Raw genomic sequence first — 20,558 nt, 5'->3', positions numbered from 1 at the left:
AATCAGATAATATCAGTACATTTACAGCGAGACTTCATAGGAAAAGAAGGTCACGCGTGGTGAGCAGTGACAGATTTGAAGGAGGTAATTCGAAAGGGAGGATACCAGTGTTGAATGTAAACGTTGCACCAGATACATCAGATGGGCCTACTTCTGCATTGCTGTGATTGGTTTCAAGTATCACACCATTCTCAGAAGTGGCGCAGCAAGCTGGACAAACGGTGCAAGAGTTTTCTTTATACATTTTTCTTATGACTGTTAGATCCTGTTGGATATTAATACTGCAAGATGCTGCAAGTCTGGTTCGTTATCAAGGCCAAAGGCATAGGAACTGTATTGCACGAACCAGACCCTTATACCACAGCGTCACATGTTACTTTCAGCTAGTGGAGGAGACACTGGAAATGGGGTGAGATAAAACAGAAGCATGGTAAGCGTGCTGGAGGTCAGGCTAGGTTATAAAGCCAACCCCTGCAGGCCGGCTCTCCCATCAATTCTACTCTCGGATGTTCGCTGCGTGCATTTACCTTATGGAAACGTGGCTCCAGGACAACACCCTGTGCACCATTAACCCTCAGGCCACGCCACTCGGAGACTTGTGCTAATATTACTTTGTGACTGTATTGTGCTGTATCATAACTATATGTACTGTGATTTGCACTGTGATGTTTCTTTTAGCTTATACATATGTATGTTGAATGACAATAAACATGAACTTGATTACTGGAAAGCAGACCTATAAAAGGCAGAATTATTTTAAAACAAGATAAACTTGCTTATCCACTGATTGCTGGGCCCACCTCCTCTAAATGACAACCCAAATTTTGATCCATCTCTCCTAATCTGCTGTTACATTCAAAGAGGAATCCAACATTAATTACTTCTGCTCTCTAACAGGTGTCTATTCTAATAATATCATCCTATTTAATCTACAAAATTATTATTCCTTTGCCACAGACTCCCCTGTCTTTGTTGGGTCGCTCCTTCCTTCATTAAATACTTGGAAGGTATTGTGAGGTTGTGGTGATGGGATATCTGACTCATCTTGCACATAAGAGAACAGTGGAACTGGTAACTATTCTATTAAAAATGATATGCCTAGCTGCAGTCCAGTGCATATGTGCATATATTAAGCAGAAGATGCAAGAGTTAGTTGATTAAACAATCTTTCTCTTTAATCTCATTAAGCTATCTTGTTAAAGATTAACTGCAAATATATTTGTATCAGTCTCACATCACAAACCACATATTGAATAACGCATTCTCCAAAGTATCACAGAGTTTTAACTAGGCCAGTGGAAATAACTATTGAGATGGAATGATTATATACAACAAAGAAAAGAAAATAAGAAAGGACAGGATGTCGTTGATCATAGCAAGTTGATTTTTCAAAATGGTTAGTTCACGAAGTTAATGGAGACTTCTTGAAGGAGACCACGGGAGACAAAGCACTGGAGGCCTTAGAATGCATAAAGGTGGGGACGGCTGGTGGTGCAATGACGTCGGCGCCAGACCCGGGAGCGGAGGTTCCCAGGTTCGAAACCAGCCGGTCCGCTCCCGAGTACGCTTTCCATCCGTGCCGGGTTGAGTGTCGGGATCGCAACGCGACCTCGTAAAATAAAAGGGAAAAATACTGCGAAATGTCTGTGTGAGGAGTGGCGGGCCACACCGTCTCTCTCTCGCCTTGTAAAAGCCATGAAAAATACATCATCAGGGATGCACGCACGCACGCACACGCAGTCGCACATGAGCAGACTTGCACGCACGCAGGCACATGCCAAGATAAAAAGAATGCATAAAGGTGATAAATTCCCAGTGCCTGATCTCGGATTCTGGTTGCCGAAGCCTGGAGAGTGGGGACTGGAGGCCCAGGGGCCTGTCCTGGAATTGGAGGATTGCCCATGTGAGTGGGTGGTTTGGACGGAGGGAGAAAAGAGGCTTGTTTCACTGCAGTTATTTTGTTGCTTGTCGTATATATTTTGAGCGTTCTACGTTGGCACAAGAATGTGTGGCAAAACTTGCAGGCTTTCCCACAGAACATCCTTAGGTGTGTTGGTTGTTACCACAAATAACGTGTTTCATTGTACGCTTCGATTTACATGTGATAAATAAATGAGAATCTGAATCTAAATGAGAAATGTATTCAGTGATGCTTGCATTGATGAACTTTACCACTTTAAAAATGCAAATAGTCATATTGTTATTGTGAACCTATAACAAAACATGTGGTACCGAAGCCTACTCAAGTGTGTGGATTTCCTGTTGATAGTGACTTGCCTTGCACTAGGTTGCGAGCTGAGGTTACAAAGCATTTCTCAAAGTAAACATACATCATTCTGACATTTAAGGTTTTTCCAACACTTCTTTATATCTCATAGATAGCTTGATGACAGTTTCTCTAAGCAATCTACCTTTCCTAAACAGGCAATTCAATTTCCTAACACAATCAGAACGTTAACGATTAACCATGTTCAAAAGCAACATCTATTTTAGCATTTGAGAAGATATCAGATAATCACACCATTGGATAATTGTTCAACAGTCAAAGCCAACAGGCAGATATATCGCAAATGATCTGATTCACTGAGGCAGGGGCAAATTGCAATATACCTGCACAGTAATTCATAATCCAGTAATAAAGGCAGGTTAAAAATAAATTATGTTTACTTTGCTGCTTTCACTAAAGTTTCTGAAGCTCACAGAAAGTCGCCAATGATTGCTGGCGAATTTTTATCAGATACCAATGAACCTCATGGTTGTATATGGTGACATATTTGTACTTTGACAATAAAATTTACTTTGAACTTTGAAAATGACACATTTCTTTAAATTTAGCCGATGCTTAAACTTCATGCAAACCCCAACACATTTACCTTTCCGCAATTTAATTAATAAGTGCCATTATTCTTATATTTTCAGGCCTTTTTTCTCTTTGAAATCCAGGCAGTTCCTTTAATCATAGTTTATTATTATAAATGCCATGACAACATTGTGGCATGTCACAACCCAAGACCTGAAGTATAAATTTATGGAGATCCAGTTACTCATTTGAATTGAAGACACTACTTCAACAAAGGATGAAATAGTGCGCAAAACTATCTGCAAAACTGGAAGCCCATCCATCAAGACAAATGAAGAAAAACAAATAGGGCTATGGCTTGAGGCAAACAATTTCTGCTTCATTAAACACAAAGTATTTTTAATAAATCCAACAGACTTTAGCTTTCTGTGTAGCATGCACTTCACAAGCAAACACTTCCATGGAATAAAGAATATCATAACAACACCATAACATCCCAAAATCATAGGATGGTCCGAGCCCATGGAGTTAACCTGATGTTTTAAAACCTGAGTTAATCCAAGAAGTACAGTACATTCCTTATTTCTTTGTTACAGGAATATCATTAACCCACTCAGTCATTTTTTTTCTACCTGCCCCATAAAATCACACTGTCCCAGACCAAAATTACATGATGTGAACAGGACACACAGAGTTGTCTCTTAACCAAATAACATCATATTTTGAAAACATTTTTTTCAAGTCTGGCTAAGACTGAATACTGGGTAATTATAGCAACATTTTAATCAGCTGAGGTTTAATCAGTTTTCAGTTAAGGGATGAATCATATGTTTTCTAAAATCTTCAGCAGTCCACTCCCACATATTAATAAGCACCTGTTCATTAATGCAAATATCTAATCAGCCAATCATGTGGCAGAAACGCGATGCATAAATGAATGCAGACATGGTGAAGACATTCAGTTGTTGTTCAGGCCAAACATCAGAATGGGGAAAGAAATGTAATCTAAGTGACTTTATCTGTAGAATGAGTGTTGGTGTCAGATGGGGTAGTTTGAGTAATCTTAGAAACAGCAGATCTTCTGGGATTTTCATGCACAACAATCTCTAGAGATTACAGAGGATGATGCCGAAAACAAAAGAGCATCTAGTGAGAGGCAGTTCTATGAGTGAAAATGCCTTGTTGATGACAGAGGTCAGAGGAGAATGGCCAGACTGGTTCAAGTGGACAGAAACATAACAGTAACTCAAATAATCATGCATTACAACTGCAGTGTGCAGAAGAGCATCTCTGAATGTATAACATGTCAAACCTTGAAGTGGACAAGCTACAGCAGCAGAAGAGCATGAACATATACTGAATGGCTACTTTATCTGTAAAAGGAGGTACCTGATAAAGTCGTCACTGAGCGTAAAACATAAGAAAATCTTCAGATGCTGGAAATCCAGAGTAACATTATGTCTAAGTAGCCTCCAACCTGATGGAATTAATATCAATTTATCTAACTTCTGGTGTTATTTCCCCCTCCATCTTCCTTTTTCTTTCATTTCCCACTCTGGATCCCCATTATTTTGCCTGCCTATCATCTCCTCCTTCCCTTTCTCCCATGATTCAGTCTCCTTTCCTATCAGATTCCTTCTTCTTCAGCCCTTTACCTCTTCCATCTATCACCTCCCAGCTTCTCAGTTCAGCCCTTAACACCCAGAAGACCAAGGAGATCATTGTAGACTTCAGGCATGCTAGGAGCCACACTCATGTCCCCATCTACATCAATGGAGCTGTAGTGGAGTGTGTATCAAGCTTCAAATTCCTTGGTGTCCACACTTCCGAGTATCTCACCTGGTCCCTGAACTCCTCCATCCTGATCAACAAGGCGAAACAGAGCTTTTATTTCCTGCAGAGCATCAAGAAAGCTCACCTCTGTCCCAGGATACTGACGGACTTTTACCGCTGTACCATTGAGAGCATACTCACCAACTGCATCTCAGTGTGATATGGCAATTGTCCCGTATCAGACCGCAAAGCACTCCAGCGTGTGGTGAAAACTGCCCAGCAGATTATTGGCACCCAATTGTCCACCATTGAGAACATCTACCATAAACACTGCCTGGGCAGGGCAAAAAGCTTTATCAAGGATGCATCTCACCCGAACCATGGACTTTTTACTCTCCTCCCATCCGGTAGGCACTACAGGAGCCTCCGCTCCTGCACCAGCAGGCACAGGAACAGCTTCTTCCCTGAGGCTGTGACCCTGCTGAACCTCACATCACAGTGCTAAACAGTATTGCACCCATATTGTACTGTCTCAGTACTTTTATATTTGTGTGCTGTAGCACTTACTTTTTATTCGCAGTTATTTTGTAAATAACACTATTCTTTGCATTTCTGGTCAGATTCTAACTGCATTTCATTGGCTTTGTATCTGTTCTCAGCACAATGACAATAAAGTTGAATCTAATCTAATCTACTTACTATAATCTTTTAATCTCAAGTGAAACAATTCTCTAAAAATGTCTTTTTTGATCATTTTCTGAAATCTGTGTTCTTAAAAGAAAACAATGAGGCAATTTTAAAAGATTCTAGATCTGCTCATGCTGTAGACATTAAATCATTGTTAGCTACTTTGAATAATATTCTATGCATTGTACATTGTCCATGAAATATAGTGTTTAATAAGCACAATAAATAGGTAAAATGGCTTTTAACACTTCCTCTGATCCATTTTCTCTTCTGTCCTACAGCTGATCTACACTGTCAAAAAAGGTTTCATTCTGTGAACAGGACCACAAAGACTTTTCATAAATAGGTCAAAATGGCTGAATAAAGGAACTCAGAGCTTGCTGACAAGTAAATGAGCGGACAGCTAGTTTACATCTGAGACCAATACGGTGGATTTGGGATGCAGTTTTTTGCCAAACATACTCCTAAATTTAATCTCCTGGTACAATGTGCAACAATCTGTCACATAGGATAACCATGAACAGTGTTTGAAATCACTAAGCTGCTTTCTATTTTCCCAAGATGTAAGAAGATATACTTATCGAAAAAAAATGTGCTGATAGGCATGAAGGTCTATTAAAAAGATGACTTGGATAGATATGAAAATAAATTATTTGCAAAGAAATGTGATAATTTCTGGTTCAGGGAAGCTTACAATCCCATTCCAGTTTTTAAAGGAATATACTGTCAGTGGCCACTTTATTAGTTTCTTGGTATGTTCCGCTGCTATGGCATGACCACTTCAAGGTTCAATGTGTTATGAGTTTAGAGAATAGTCGTCTGCACACCAACTGTTGTAACAGCGGGTTATTTGAGTTACTGTTGCTTTCCTGTCAGCTTGAACCAGTCTGGCCATTCTCCTCTGACCTCTCTCAATAGCGAGGTATTTTTACCCACAGAATTGCCACTCACTCAGGATTTTTTATTTGTTATTTTCCACCATTCTCTGTAAACTGTAGAGAACTCTGATACTCAAACCATCCCATCTGGCAAGGTGAAGAAACAATGAAACGTTTATTTCTGCTGCTGACCACATTGAGCAATGTTTTCGCAGTGAATCTGGAGATGTTCATTTTTATTCTTCACTCTTATGAAATTTCACAAGCAGTTTTGGAGTATTCTTTCAGAAATTAGGTTGGTGAGAAGAAAACATGAACGAAACGTTTAGTGGGTTTTAAGTCACAAACAAGAGAAAGTCTGCAGGTGCTGGAAATCCGAGCAACACACACAAAATGCAGGAGGAACTCATCAGGCCAGGCAGCATATATGGGGAAAAAAGTACTGTCGACGTTCCAGGTCCTATCGAAGGGTCTGGGCCCAAAATGTGAACTATACTTTTTTCCAGAGATGCTGTCTGGCCTGCTGAGTTCCTCCAGCATTTTGAGTGGGTATAAGTTATGAAGTTTCTGTGTGGGAACAGAGGGAAAATGGTGAGTATTTGTTCTGGGACCTTCAACGTATACTTCAATGAGATTGATGAAAGTCTATCCAACCTTTGAAGAAGAGGGGAGAAAGATATCCAGAAACCTGGAATGACAAAAATTTTCCTGTACAAGCCATCCCCTGTTTGGGATTATTATTTGGAAGGTGGATAATGTTAGCTAGCGTCATTGTAGATTAACTAAAAGGAGAACCAGTCTTCAGGGAAGAACGCAATTTCCATCTGATACTTTGTGGCTAGCGAAACCAATTATTTGGATGACAGATGAATGTTCCTGCAATTAGCATGTTGTCAAAGGTGTATCCCTGCCACTTATTACACAATTCAGGGCCGATCTGTTTTGTCACTGAACGTTCTAGTTGGTTGCATATTCATGGTACAACCCCTCAACACTGTAACAAAAGGGATATATTTTGGGTTGCATTCATAGGGTTTTGGAACAGGCACCAGTATTGAATATTCAAAGAGGTTCTGTTAGTTGTGATGTACTACCATTAAAAATGTTATTTTGTACATCTACATGACAAAGTAACAAATATTAAAGTTAGCAATTGAAACTGTTATCTTATTGTTATCTTAACTGTTAAATTATTATCTTGGTGTTGAAGAAATATAAAATATTGTGTCTGGAGAGTGAAATTCTCTTATATCCTCCTGGGCACTCTCTCTACTGGAATTTTACTGTATGAATCAAAAACTTTTTATTTTTCTCAGTTTCTGCTTCTGTGAGATATAACACCCCCATCCCATTTACCCTGACCAAACCATCATCAACTTGTATCACTTTCTGAGAGGAAATTCCTCCCTGATCTCAAAATGCAAGTTTGTTTGTCACGTATACATTGAAACATACAGTGAAATGTGTTGCCAACAATCTCCAAATACCTAAACAAGATGAGTATGCATTTGTTTAATGTCTCCACTATATATCCCGGGCTGGCCAAAGCACTACACACACTCTCATTCTGTAGAGCATCTGTTTAGCCTTTGCTTGATTTAGCCTTTAGCCATTAGCCTCTAACCCCACAATCCAAATGAGGAAACAAAATCCAATTTTAATGAGTGAACACTTCTCAGGCTTCCAGCTGGGTACAGGGATCAATTATTATCGACATTTCGATGACAATCTCTGCCACCTTCTTCAGGGATGATGTCTGAGAAGATGGCAGAGTTTGTCTTCGAAACGTTGATTGTCATGATACCTGTACGCTGGAAGCCCACGAAGAGTTTATTTGCCATAAGTTCCAAGAAACCACCAAATCCTTTTTCAAAATCCAATTTTATTTAATTCTATGTCTTCTGGTTTGGAGTCCACAATCCAAATTTTAAATGTGCATTTTAAATCCAAGTCTGTGAGCATTTAAAATAAAGTCTGTATCATTCTTTTATCACTCCTTTATTGAATAAATGTGAGTTCAGATCTACTGGGATTTTTCTAAATTGGAACAAGAAAGACAATTATGTTCCGGAATTACCCCTGCCACAGAAGAGTTGGGGAAAGAGAAGATGGCTAAACTGGATAAAAATAGACTCTTTAACGCTTACCTTTTTCCATACCAGTATCAAAGACTTTGGTCCAGTTACCATTATCTGTGATAACTTCACAATGGTATCTTCCAATGTCGATTGACATCACATTCTGTATGGTCAGACTGTTGTTTGTAGAGTCGTTAAATTGGATTCTTTCCTTGTAGTCGTAGCCAATGAATGATGATGCATGTTTGAAGATTGCTATTGTGTTTATTTCTTCTTTGGACACTTTTTTCCACATCACCTGTTCAACATGCCTCCCAATTGGATATTCACATAATAAGGTCATATTGCTCCCTGGGACCAAGGTCACGTAGGTGTCCACTGCTCGACTGCTAGGAAAATTTGCTTTAAAAATATTTAAGGAAGGCAATTAGCACAGCACAATTTAATATCTAGTATCATCATGTACAAATTTTACATAACTTTGAAGTGAGCTAGTTTGCTTTAGTTTAAAGCATCAGTGTTCCCAATAGTAGGCTTTAACTTTAAGATTGATAAAAAACAAATTTAAAAAGACTAACATCCATTGTCTTCTCAGTAGCCAATAAGCTGGCAGCTTCATTCCCTCAAGGCAATAAAATGCTCTGAAGTCATTAACTTACCAATTAATATTAATTAACATCTAATTGAGACAGATTAGAAGAAGTGGCAGATGGAATACAGTGTAGGGAAGTGAATGGTCATTTACTTTGGTAGAAGGAATATAGGATTAGACTATTTTCTAAATGAGGAGAAAATTCAGAAATCAGAGGTGCAAACGGACCTGGGAGACCTCGTGCAGGATTCTCTAAAGGTTAACTTGCAGGTTGACTCTGTTGTCAGGAAGGCAAATGCAATGTTAGCATTCATTTTGATAGGTACTAGAATACAAAAGCAAGGATGTGATGCTGAGGCTTTATAAGGCATTGGTTAGACCACACTTGGAGTATTGCGAGCAGTTTGGGGCTCTTATCTAAGAAAAGTTGTGCTAGCATTGGAGAGAGATCAGGGCAAGTGATCATAATATGATTGAATTCACCCTGAAATTTGAGAAGGAGAAGCTAAAGTCAGATGTATTAGTATTACAGTAGCGTAAAGGCATGTGAGAGGAGTTGGGCAGAATTGGTTGGAGAAGAACAGTGGCAGGGATGACGACAGAGCAGCTAGAAATTGGAAGACATGGGTTACATGCAGCCCAAAGAGGAAAAAGTATTATAAAGGAAAGATGAAACAGATGTGGATAACAAGAGAAATCAAAGTCAACATAAAAAACCAAAGAGAGGACATACAATAGAGCAAAAGTTAGTGGGAAGTTAGAGGATTGGGGAGCTTTTAAAAGCCAACAGAAGGCAACTAAAAACTCAATTAAAAAGGTAAAGATGGAATATGAAAGTAAGCTAGCCAATAATATTAAAGAAGATACCAAAAGTTTCTTCAAATACAGAAGGTGTAAAAGAGAGGCAAGAGTGGATATCAGACTCCTGGAAAATGATGCTGGAGAGGTAGTAATGGGGCACAATGAAATGACAGAGAAAATAACTAAGTATTTTGCATCAGTCTTCACTTTGGAAGACTTTAACCGTATGGTGGAAGTTCCAGGAGTCAAGGGTTATGAAGTGAATGAAGTTACCATAACTAGAGAGGAGTTTCTTGGGAAACTGAAAGGTCTGAAAGCAAATAAGTCACCTGGGTTGGTGTACATACTGGGGTTCTGAAACAGGAGGATGAGAAGATCACAAAGGCATTATCTTTTAAGATTCACTAGGTTCTGGAATATTGCAAATGTCACTTCACTCTTCAACAAGGGACAGAGGCAGAAGAAAGGAAACTATAGGCCAGTTAGTCTGACCTCAGTGATTGGGAAGATGTTGGAGTTGATTAGTAAGGATGAGGTCTCAGGGTACTTGGGGGCACATGATTAAATAGACTGTAGTCAAAACGGTTTCTTCAAGGGAAAATCTTGCCTGACAAATCAGTTGGAATTCTTTGAAGAAATAACAAGCAGGATAGACAAAGGAGAAACGGCTGATAATTTGGACTTGGATTTTCAGAATGCTTTTGACAAGATACCACACATGAGGCTCCTTAACAAGTTATGAGCCCATGGTATTACAGGAGAGATTCTAGCACAGATAAAACAGTGGTTAATAGGCAGTAGGCAATGGGAATAAAGGGAGTCTTTTCTGGCTGGCTGCTGGTGACTAGTGTTGTTCCACAGGGGTCTGTGTTGAGACAAATTCTTTTTATGTTATATGTCAGTTATTTAGATGATGGAATTGATGGCTTTATCATAAAGTTTTCAGACTTGGAGGGGCAGTTGCTTTTGAGGAAGTAGAAAGGCCACAGAAGGACTTAGACCAATTGGGAAAATGAGCAAAGAAATGGAAGATAGAATACAGTGTCTGGAAATGTATGTTCATGCACTTTGGTAGATGAAATGAAAGGGTTGACTATTTTCTAAATGGAGAGGAAAGACAAAAAAAACTGAGGTGTAAAGGGACTTGGGAGTCCTAGTGCAGGACTCCCTAAAGGTTATTTTGTAGGTTAAGTCTGTGGCGAAGAAGGCAAATGCAGTGTTAACATTCATTTCAAGAGGACTAGAATATAAAAACAAGGATGTAACGTTGAGACTTTATAAAGCACTGATGAGGCCTCATTTGGAGTATTGTGAGCAGTTCTGCGCCCCTTATCTGAGAAAGGATGTGCTAAAACCGGAGAGGGTTCACAAAAATGATTATAGGATTGAATGGTTTGTCATATGAAGAGTGTTTGATGGCTCTGGGCCTGTATTCACCGGAATTCAGGAGAACAAGGAGTGACCTCACTGAAATCTATCAAATATCTATATCATAGAGTAGATGTGGCGAGGATGTTTCCTCTGGTGGAATGGTCTCAGAGCAGAGGACACATTCTCAGAATAGAGGGGTGTCCTTATAGAACAGAAATGAGGAGAAATTTCTTTAGTCAGAGAGTGGTAAATCTGTGGAATTCTTTGCCACAGGCAGCTCTGGAGGCCAAGCCTTTATGTATATTTAAGGTAAAGGTTGATAGATCCTTGATTAGTCAGTGCTTGAAGGGATACGGGGAGGAGACAAGAGATTGTGTCTGAGTGGAAGATTGGATCAGCCATGATGAAAGGGCAGAGCAAACTCTATGGGCCAAATAACCTAATTCTGCTCCTGTATCTTATGGTCCTATGGTCTTATAAAAACAAAAGAGAGGGCATATAATAGAGCAAAAATTAATGGGAAGTTAGAGGAATGGAAAGCTTTTAAAAACCAATAAAAGGCAACTTAAAAAGCAATAGGGAGGGAAAGATGAAATATGTAAGTAAGCTAGCCAAAAAATATCAAAGAGGATGCCAAAAGGTTTTTTTTTCCCGGATATATAAAGAGCAAAAGACAGGTGAGAGTAAATATCAGACAAATGGAAGATACCACTGGGCAGAAGTGAATGCAGCTGCTGTTACTAGGGAGAAGGTACTTGGAAACTGAAGGTATATAAGTCACCCGGACAAATTAGACTATACCAGGGTTCTGAAAATGGTAGCTGAAGAGATTATCAAGGTACAAGTAATGACAGAGGACTGGAAAATTGCAAATATCACTCCACTCTTCAAGAAGGGAGGGAGGCAGAAAAAAGGAAACTATAGGCCAGTTAGCTGGATCTCAGTGGTTGAGAAGATGTAGGAGTCGATTGTTAAGGAGGAGGTTTCGGGATACTTGGAGTGACGTGGTAAAGTAGGCCAAAGTTCTCATAGTTTCTTTATCTTGCCTAACAAATCTGTTGGAATTCTTTGAGGAAACAACAAGCAGGATAGACAAAGAAGGATCAATGGATTTTCAGCAGGCCTTTGACAAAGGGCCATACATGAAATTGCTTAGCAAGTTAAAAGCTCATGGTATTATAGGAAAGATATTAGCATGAATAACGCATTGGCCGATTGACAGGAGGCAAAGTGTGGGAATAAAGGGAGCCTTTTCTGATTGGCTGTCGATGTCTAGAGGAGTTCTGCTGGGGTCGGTGTTGGGACCTCTTCCTTTTACATTGCATGTCAATGATTTAGATGATGGAGTTGAAGGCTTTGTGGTTAAGTTGGCAGATGATACAAAGATAAGTGGCGGGACAGTTTGTGTTGAGGAAGCAGGAGGCTGCAGAGGGACTAGCAGAATGGGCAAAGAAGTGGCAGATGGAATGCAGTGTCAGGAAGTGTATTGTCATGCACCTTGATAGAAAAAATCAAAACACATACTATGGAGGAACGGGAGGAGAGAGAGCAGCGCACCGCGCGTGCACAGCCCTCCGGTGAAAATGATATTGTATCCGTTAAATAGGGGCCGTGGACAGTTCTGATTTGATGGAGACAGATGTGAAAGCACAGAGGAACATCTGGAGAAATTTCTGAAACGCCAGTTCGCTGCCGCTGCTACTGCGCGATCGAGAATCTTCCGGAGGGAAGGCCTCAAAATCCCCGGCTTTGCCTGCTGTTGGCGACCGAGATTGAGGTCAAATCGTTCGGATAGAAATGGCGCTTGGTACTCAGTGTCGGAAAGCTGATTGGAGGCTTGAAGTTTTCGGACAACTCAGAGTCGGACTGTGGTCGGGCATGGCAGGGAGAGTTTTCTTCCTTCTCCCATCTGCATGAGATGTGGGACATTCGAGAAACTTTGAACTTTTTACTGTGCTCATGGACTGTTCTTCATCAAGTTATGGTATTGTTGCACTTTTGTAACTATATGTTATAATTATGTGGTTTTGTTAGTTTTTTCAGTCTTGGTTTGTCCTGTGTTTTGTGATATCACACCGGAGGAAATATTGTATCATTTCTGAATGCATACATTACTAAATGACAATAAAAGAGGACTGCGTGTCTTCATAATTTAATCTAATCTAACTATTTTGTAAGCGGGGAGAAAGTTCAAAAATCATATGTACAAAGGGACATGTGAGTCCTCGTGCAAGATTCCATAAAGGTTTTCTTGCAGGTTGAGTCAGTGGTGAGGAAGGAAAATACAGTGTTAGCATTCATTTTGAGAGGACTAGAATATAAGAGCAAGGATGTAATGCTGAGTCTTTATAAGGCACTGGTGAGGCTTCACTTGGAGTATTATGAACAGTTTTGGTCCCTTATCTAAGGAAAGAATGTGCTGACATTGGAGAGAATTCAAAGGAAGTTGACAAACATGATTCTGGGAATGGAAGGTTTATCATATGAGGAGTGTTTGGTGGCTCTGGGCCTACACTTACTGGAATCTAGAAGAATGAAGTGGAGATTTCATTGAAACCTATTGAATGTTGAAAGGTCTAGATAGAGTTTATGTGGAGAAGATATTTCCTATAGAGGGTGAGTTTAGGACTAGAGAGCAGAACCTCAGAGTAGAGGGATGTCTGTTTAGAATGCAGCTTTAGTCCAGAAGAAAGGTCTCAGCCTCAAACATCGAAATCTGTTCATTTCCATATTCTTCCTGACCTGCGGAGTTCCTCCAGAATTTTGTGTGTGTTGCTGAGAAAGAATTTCTTTAGCCACAGAGAGGGTGGTGGATCTGTGGAATTCTTTGCCACAGACCATCTGTGGAGGCCAGGTCATTCGGTATATTTAAAGTGAAAGTTGACAGATTCTTGATAAGTCAGGGCTTGCAAGGTTATAAAGAGAAGGTAGGAGAAAAGGATTGAGAGGGAAATTGACCAGCCATGAAGAAATGGTGGAGCAGACTGGATGGATCAAACGGCCTAATTCTGGTCCCATGACTTATGCTGACAGGAAGGTGACAGTAACTCAAATAACCACACATAACAACAGAGGTGTGCAGAAGAGCATCTCTGGATGCACAACACATTGAACCTCGAAGTGGACAGGCTACAGCACCAGAAGACCACACTGCCTTGCACTCCTGTACCTAACAAAATGGCCACTGATGTTTTTTGTCACTTTCAATGGAACGAAGCATTCAAAGATGCACGTGATGCAACCAGATATTCAGATAGCAGTCAAACAGAAAGGAGTTATTTATAATTAAAAGAAGTTGAACAGGTTTGAAAAAATGTATGATGCACAGCCACATGAATTAGAAACCAAAACATATAGGCTTACAGGAATTGGTTTCGACAGCTTTCAGAAAATGATGGGCTTTTTCATTACGTTCAATCAACATACACATTGTCAAATTTCCAAATATTGAATTGTTTAAAATCAATTGAAATAACTGCTGGTTCACTATTCAATACCTTGTGAAGAATGCTTAAGATGATAGCCAAGCATCAACTGACAGCTTAGAATGAAAATAAATGCAAATAATTAATGACTCCTTGCATTGTCCACATCAATTTGAGAGGAATTTCATGTGAGCTAGGTTATTATACTAATATAGAACATAAAACATATAACATTACAGGCCATTGGGCCCACGATGTTATCATACTCTAACATTAATCTAACCCTTCCTTCCTATATATCCCTCCATTCTTCTATCATCCATGTGCCTGTTTAAGAGTTTTATAAATGTCCATAATATATCTACCTCCATCACCCCACCACTCTCTATGTAAATAACTAACCTCTGACATCCCCTATACCTTCCTCCAGTGACCTTAAAATTATGCACCACCCACCCCCCCCACCCCTGTATTAGCCCTTTCCACCCCAGGAAAAAGTCTCTGGCCATCCACTTTATCTGTGCCTCTTATGATCTTGTCTATGAAGGTTCTCGATTATCCAGATCATTGTATATCAAGCAGTAGTAAATCAAGGCCACTGAGCTTGCTGTGTTGTTTAGAAGACATTTCACCCCTCAACTGAAAGGCTTTTTTTTAGTTCTGATCCATGGTGGGTAGTTTTCTGGCTTATAAACTCTGTGAGTTGTTTAAAGGTATAATAATTACACGAGAGTCATTAAGATACACCTCTATCAAGTATCCTCTCGTTCTCTCCAAAGGGAAAAGCACAGGCTCACTCAACCTATCTTCATAAGACGTACGCTTTACTCAAGGCAGCATCTGGGTAAATTTCCTCTACATCCTCACTAAAGTTTCCACATCCTCCCTATAATGATATGACCGGAACTGAACACAATATTCTAAGTGTGATCTAACCAGAGTTTTATAGAGTTGTAACATTACCTCACAACTCTTGACCTCAATCCCCCGGCTAAAGAAGGCCAACTCACCACAGACCTTTTTAACTTGCACGGCAATTTTAAGGGATCTGTGGTTGTTTAATGTGCTCTCCTCCAGTGTAATATTGTAAATAAACTTAAATTATGACATGTATGGAAACTAAGACAAAAGACATCAAGAAGAATTTATATGTAACACACTAAGTACAATAGGTGATACAGCGGTGTTGCAGTTTGTATAACGATATTACAGTGCCAGTGATCAGCGATCAGGGTTCGATTCCTACCACTGCTTATAAGGAGTTTCTACATTCTCCCCAAGGCCGCATGGATCTCCTCAGGGTGTTTCATTTTCTTCCCACATTCCAAAGACATACAGGTTAGGTTTAGTGAGCTGGAGGCATGCAGTGTTGGTGCTGGAAGTGTAGTAACACTTGTGGGCAACCCATCACAGTCCTCGCTGATTCGAAATAATGCAAACAATGCATTTGACTGTACGTTTCGATGTTTCAATGTATATGTGACAAATAAAGCTAACTTTAAAAAAATGAATATTGTGATAAAGTGTTATTAAAAGAAACAGAAAGCAATTTTTAAAGAAGTGTACACAGTGTCGAAAAAGAGGGAAACACCTGTGGGGGGGGGGCAGGGAATGTCAGGAGCCAATTCCACTAGATCTAGGAGACCCAAGATAAAATTTAATGAAGCATTTTTATATTGGTAGAATATGGAGAGAAAGGCCATCTCTTCTCACTTTGATTTGCTAACACAAGACCATCAGTCCAAAATAGACAGAAAAAGGAAAAGATGAAGGATAAGAAATATAGAACATTACAGCTCAGTACAGGCCCTCAAGCCCATGATGTTGTGCTGACCTTTTAACTCACTCTAGAATAAATCTGACACTTGCCTTCCACGTAGTCCTCAATTTTTCAGTCTTATTCCTGAAATGGTAAGTTTCTAAGGGTCAGGAATCATTTGCCAAAATGAATGATTGAGAAGTGACCATTGAGACTTTCGGGGAAGGGAACAGGGTAAGTCTTTATAATCGCGCATTATACAATGATACAGGAATTGGAGTTAAATTTTGATTGCATTAGCAAAACACTAATAAGTGATTAGCTCACTACACAGTCCCCACTGCCCTCCCGCGTAGAAAACCCAATATTATAAGCTGAACTGTAGTATCTTACCTGGGTTTATTACTTCAATTGTCTTCTGTAATTTCCCATCAGGAAAAGTGTCAATGGAACATAGATAAATGCCCTCATCTGCAGCTGATGCATTCATCATAATATCTCCACTTTTGAAAGATGACAAAAATTTAACAGTTCTGTTATATGGAAAAACGATGTGCCCTCCATGTTGAGGATTATAGAGAGCAACTTTCTGCTTCATGCCATTTACATTCTTGTCCCAGGACAACTGGATCAAATTGCTCCTCCGAGGATGCGCACATTTCAGCTTGATTACGTCCTGAAGTTTAACTGCAGTATCAATATTCGGGTTCTCCTTGCAATTCACACCTGAAATATCAAGAATTTTGAACTTCACTACAGGGAAACTACAATGGTTAGTGTAATACGTGTGTCATAATGCACTTACTGAGCATTCCTATGTCATATATTTATCTTAAGCTAGATTCAGGGTTTTGATTGTCTACGCAGTTCCAGAAGGAAGGCTCATAGGAAAATAATAATTCAATAGTTCCATTTAATATCAGAGAAATATATACTATTTGCATCCTGAAACAGAGAAACACTGAAGATGCTCGAACTTGACCTGGTCTTGCCACATAGATGTTGTGGCCAGGGAAGAACGCCTCTGCTTCTTCTTGGTCAAGAAAGGTAATCGGGATACCCCTGCGAAGTACGAACAAGTGAGTCTCACATCTGTGCTGGACAAAGAATTAGAGAGGTTTCTTAAAGATAGGATTCATGAGCATTTGGAGAAGTATAGTCTGAATAAGAATAGTCAGCAATAATTTTGAAAGAAAGAGTAGTCTTACAGTACTGTGCGAAAGACTTAGACACATATATATAGCTAGGATGTTTAGCTAAAGTAGGAAGGTGGTTGGGAAACAGAAGTAAGAGTACTTAGCTTTGTGTGGGCTCAGTAGTATTGAATGTAACTTGGTAACTAGAAAGAAATGAATATACACTACTCTGTAAAAGTCTTAGGCACCCTACCTATATATGTGCCCAAGTCTTTTGCACAGTACTGTATCATATGTACATTGACACATCAAAACATTCAGTGAAATATGCCATTTACATCAAGTCAAATCAATGAGGATTATGCTGGGCAGGCCAAATGTCTTGCTATGCTTCCAGCACCAACGTAGCATGCCCACAACTCATTTGCCCTAACCCATACATCTTTTGAATGTGGGACCCCTAGAGCTTATAGAGAAACTACAGAGTGCAGATGACAGATTGTTGATGAGGGCGGTGAGAGGAGAATGGCCAGACTGCTTCAACCTGAAGGCAAGTTGACGGAAACTCAAATAACCACACATTAAAATGGCGGTGTGCAGAAAAGGATATCTGAATGCACAACAAGCCAAAACTTGAAGTGGATGGGCTACAGCTGCAGAAGACCACGAGCATGCACTCAGTGGCCACTTTATCAGGTCCAGGAGCCCCCTAATAAAGTTGCCACTTAGCGTACGTTTGTTTCCATTCTCAAAGGCACACAACTAACATGACAATGAGCTTTTTAAGACTATCCTACTTTATAAGTAAGGATAAAACTGATTGCCAGTTAACCTACTTAAAGCAGCGAGCATTTACGCTGTCTCTCTCTTTTCTACCCAATGCTATTTGCATTCTCTCCAGCCTGTGATGTTCACACTCACATAAACCTACATCCACGCTGAGTTCTGCCAAAATTACATTAAACACAAGTACAAAATCACAACTTTTGTGTGAGCATCAAATTTTATTCGATAACCATTTAAGGGGTTAGCTTGTATCTTTACCACACACTGATTTTAGAATTCTAATTCTCCCCACAAATCTCTGTCATCGTTTCATTGTCTGCATGTTATGTTGATCGTTATGGTGCGCAAAGAATATTAAATGTGAGAGTTTCTACTTTGGAGGATGTCAGCAAGCATCCTGTTTTTTAAAATCTAAAAATAGATGCAAATTACACATGAATTTGAAGTGAACCTGTGTGACAAACAATTTAGTAACCGTTGCAAACAATCTGTTTCCTTTTGAGAAAAATCAGCATTAAAAAATATTTCAAATTGTTTTTGAGCCATCTTTATGCAGGAGTGTGCAAGTTGACTCTGTGGTTAAGAAAGCTTTCATCAATCGTGGGATTGAGTTTAGGAGCCGAGAGGTAATGTTGCAGCTATATAGGATCCTGGTCCGACCTCACTTGGAGTACTATGCTCAATTCTGGTTGCCTCACTATAGGAAGGATTGGGAACCATAGAAAGGGTGCAGAAGAGAATTGCAAGGATGTTTCCCGGATTGGGGAGCATGTCTTATGAGAATAGATTGCGTGAACTCAGCCTTTTTTCCTTGGAGTGACGGAGGATGAGAGGTGACCTGATAGAGTGCATAATATGATGAAAGGGATTGATCGTGTGGGTAGTCAGAGGCTTTTTCTCAGGGCTGAAATGGCTAGCATGAGAGGGCATAGTTTTAAGGTGCTTGTAAGTAGGTACAGAGGAGATGTCAGGGGTAAGTTTTTTACGCAGAGAGTGGTGACTGCATGGAATGGGCTTCCGGCGATGGTGGTGGAGGCGGATACGAAAGGGTCTTTTAAGAGACTCCTGGACAGGTACATGGAGCTCAGAAAAATAGAGGGCTATGGGTAACCCTGGGTAATTTCTAAGATAAGGACATGTTCAGCACAGCTTTGTGGGCAAAAGGGCCTGTATTGTGCTGTAGGTTTTCTTTGTTTCTGTTTCAGTGCAGCCTCTCCAGTCAACCATCTATGAATCATTCAAAAGTTAAAGTTATTGAAGTACATTTATATCACCATATACAACAAAGGAATGCATCAGAATGAGTGAAAAACTAGACACAAAGACTGACAGCCAACCAATGTGCGAAAGAAGACAGTCTGCAAAAATATAAAATATAATAACAATAAATTTACAAGCAAGTTAATAATTCTGCTACAAATAAATAAAACAATTCAACTACAAATAGCCAAAAGTGGCATTCATGTTGTATCAGAATTATTTACTAATTTATGAATATATAACATTTAGTTTACTTGGTAAAGTAAAACAAGACGAACTTGCAAATGATGCATTGCTCCTAGAAAAATTCAGCTATGTTTTAAGAGTCAAATGAATCTTAGCAGAGTCAGATTATAGGTCAGAAAGGACCCATAGAACCATATTCTGTAATCTGGTACAAGAGAGAGCAGAAATATGTTTTTCCCTTGGATCAATTTGCACTCGAAATCCTTCAATCTGTTGCCCTGATGGCCAAATAAAGCTTGTAGATCAACTTTCCCAGTCAGAAAATCCTGTGCCCAACTTCTTGCTTCATTTATCTTGCACTTTGGATGTGCATATGGTGCATTTGACTGATTTTGAAAATCCGAAGTAAATAACATCAACCTTTTCTCAGCAAAGCACCGACGAATCCTGTCGAATAATTATTTTGTTGTTGTTGTTAAAAATAAGATTTTTGGCTGCACACTTTTTCATGTTTGCTTATTTGACAAAAAATGGTCATGATAAATCAAACTCAGTTGCTGAAAAAGAATCAGTTATGAAACTTGATTTCGCAAAATAAATATGAAAGATAAATGAACTGAATTTGATCCTGTCACCCTAATTATGTTTGAAACCTTTGAGCCAGAAAAATTTATTATTTTTCACTCTTCTTCCCCCAAGTAAGGGAAATAAGACGTGGTCCAAGATTAACCAAGATGGTGATCTTTTGATGAAAGCAATCAGGAATAAAATATCCTCATAGACATGTCTTATTCTTGTACAAAATGCTGGAGGAACTCAGCAGGCCAGGCACCATCTATGGAAAAAAGCACAGTCGACGTTTCGGACTGGAACCCTTTGGCAGCACTGGAGAAAAAAACTGAGGAGTAGATTTGAAAGGTTCCATAGATACTGCCTGACCTGCTAAGTTCCTCCAGCATTTTGTGTGTGTTGCTCGGATTTCCAGCATCTGCGGATTTTCTCTTGTTTATGTTTTATTCATGATTG

General features: G+C 39.6%; 1 protein-coding gene across 1 annotated transcript in view; it reads right to left on the bottom strand.

Annotated features, from left to right (window-relative positions):
- LOC134350178 (CD226 antigen-like) overlaps positions 1-20,558 on the bottom strand; it is a 54,250-nt gene that overhangs the window by 21,930 nt on the left and 11,762 nt on the right. Inside the window, exons 2-3 of the mRNA XM_063055152.1 lie at positions 16,558-16,890; positions 8,286-8,618 (exon numbers count right to left, since the gene is read on the bottom strand). Of these exons, the coding sequence (XP_062911222.1) occupies positions 8,286-8,618; positions 16,558-16,890 (666 nt within the window). The remainder of the gene's footprint in view (positions 1-8,285; positions 8,619-16,557; positions 16,891-20,558) is intronic.

The sequence above is a fragment of the Mobula hypostoma genome, chromosome 1, assembly GCF_963921235.1.
Source record: "Mobula hypostoma chromosome 1, sMobHyp1.1, whole genome shotgun sequence".
In the NCBI taxonomy this organism is placed as follows: Eukaryota; Metazoa; Chordata; class Chondrichthyes; order Myliobatiformes; family Myliobatidae; genus Mobula; species Mobula hypostoma.
Note: the sequence above shows the minus strand (reverse complement) of the source record. Positions and strands in the feature narration are given on the sequence as shown.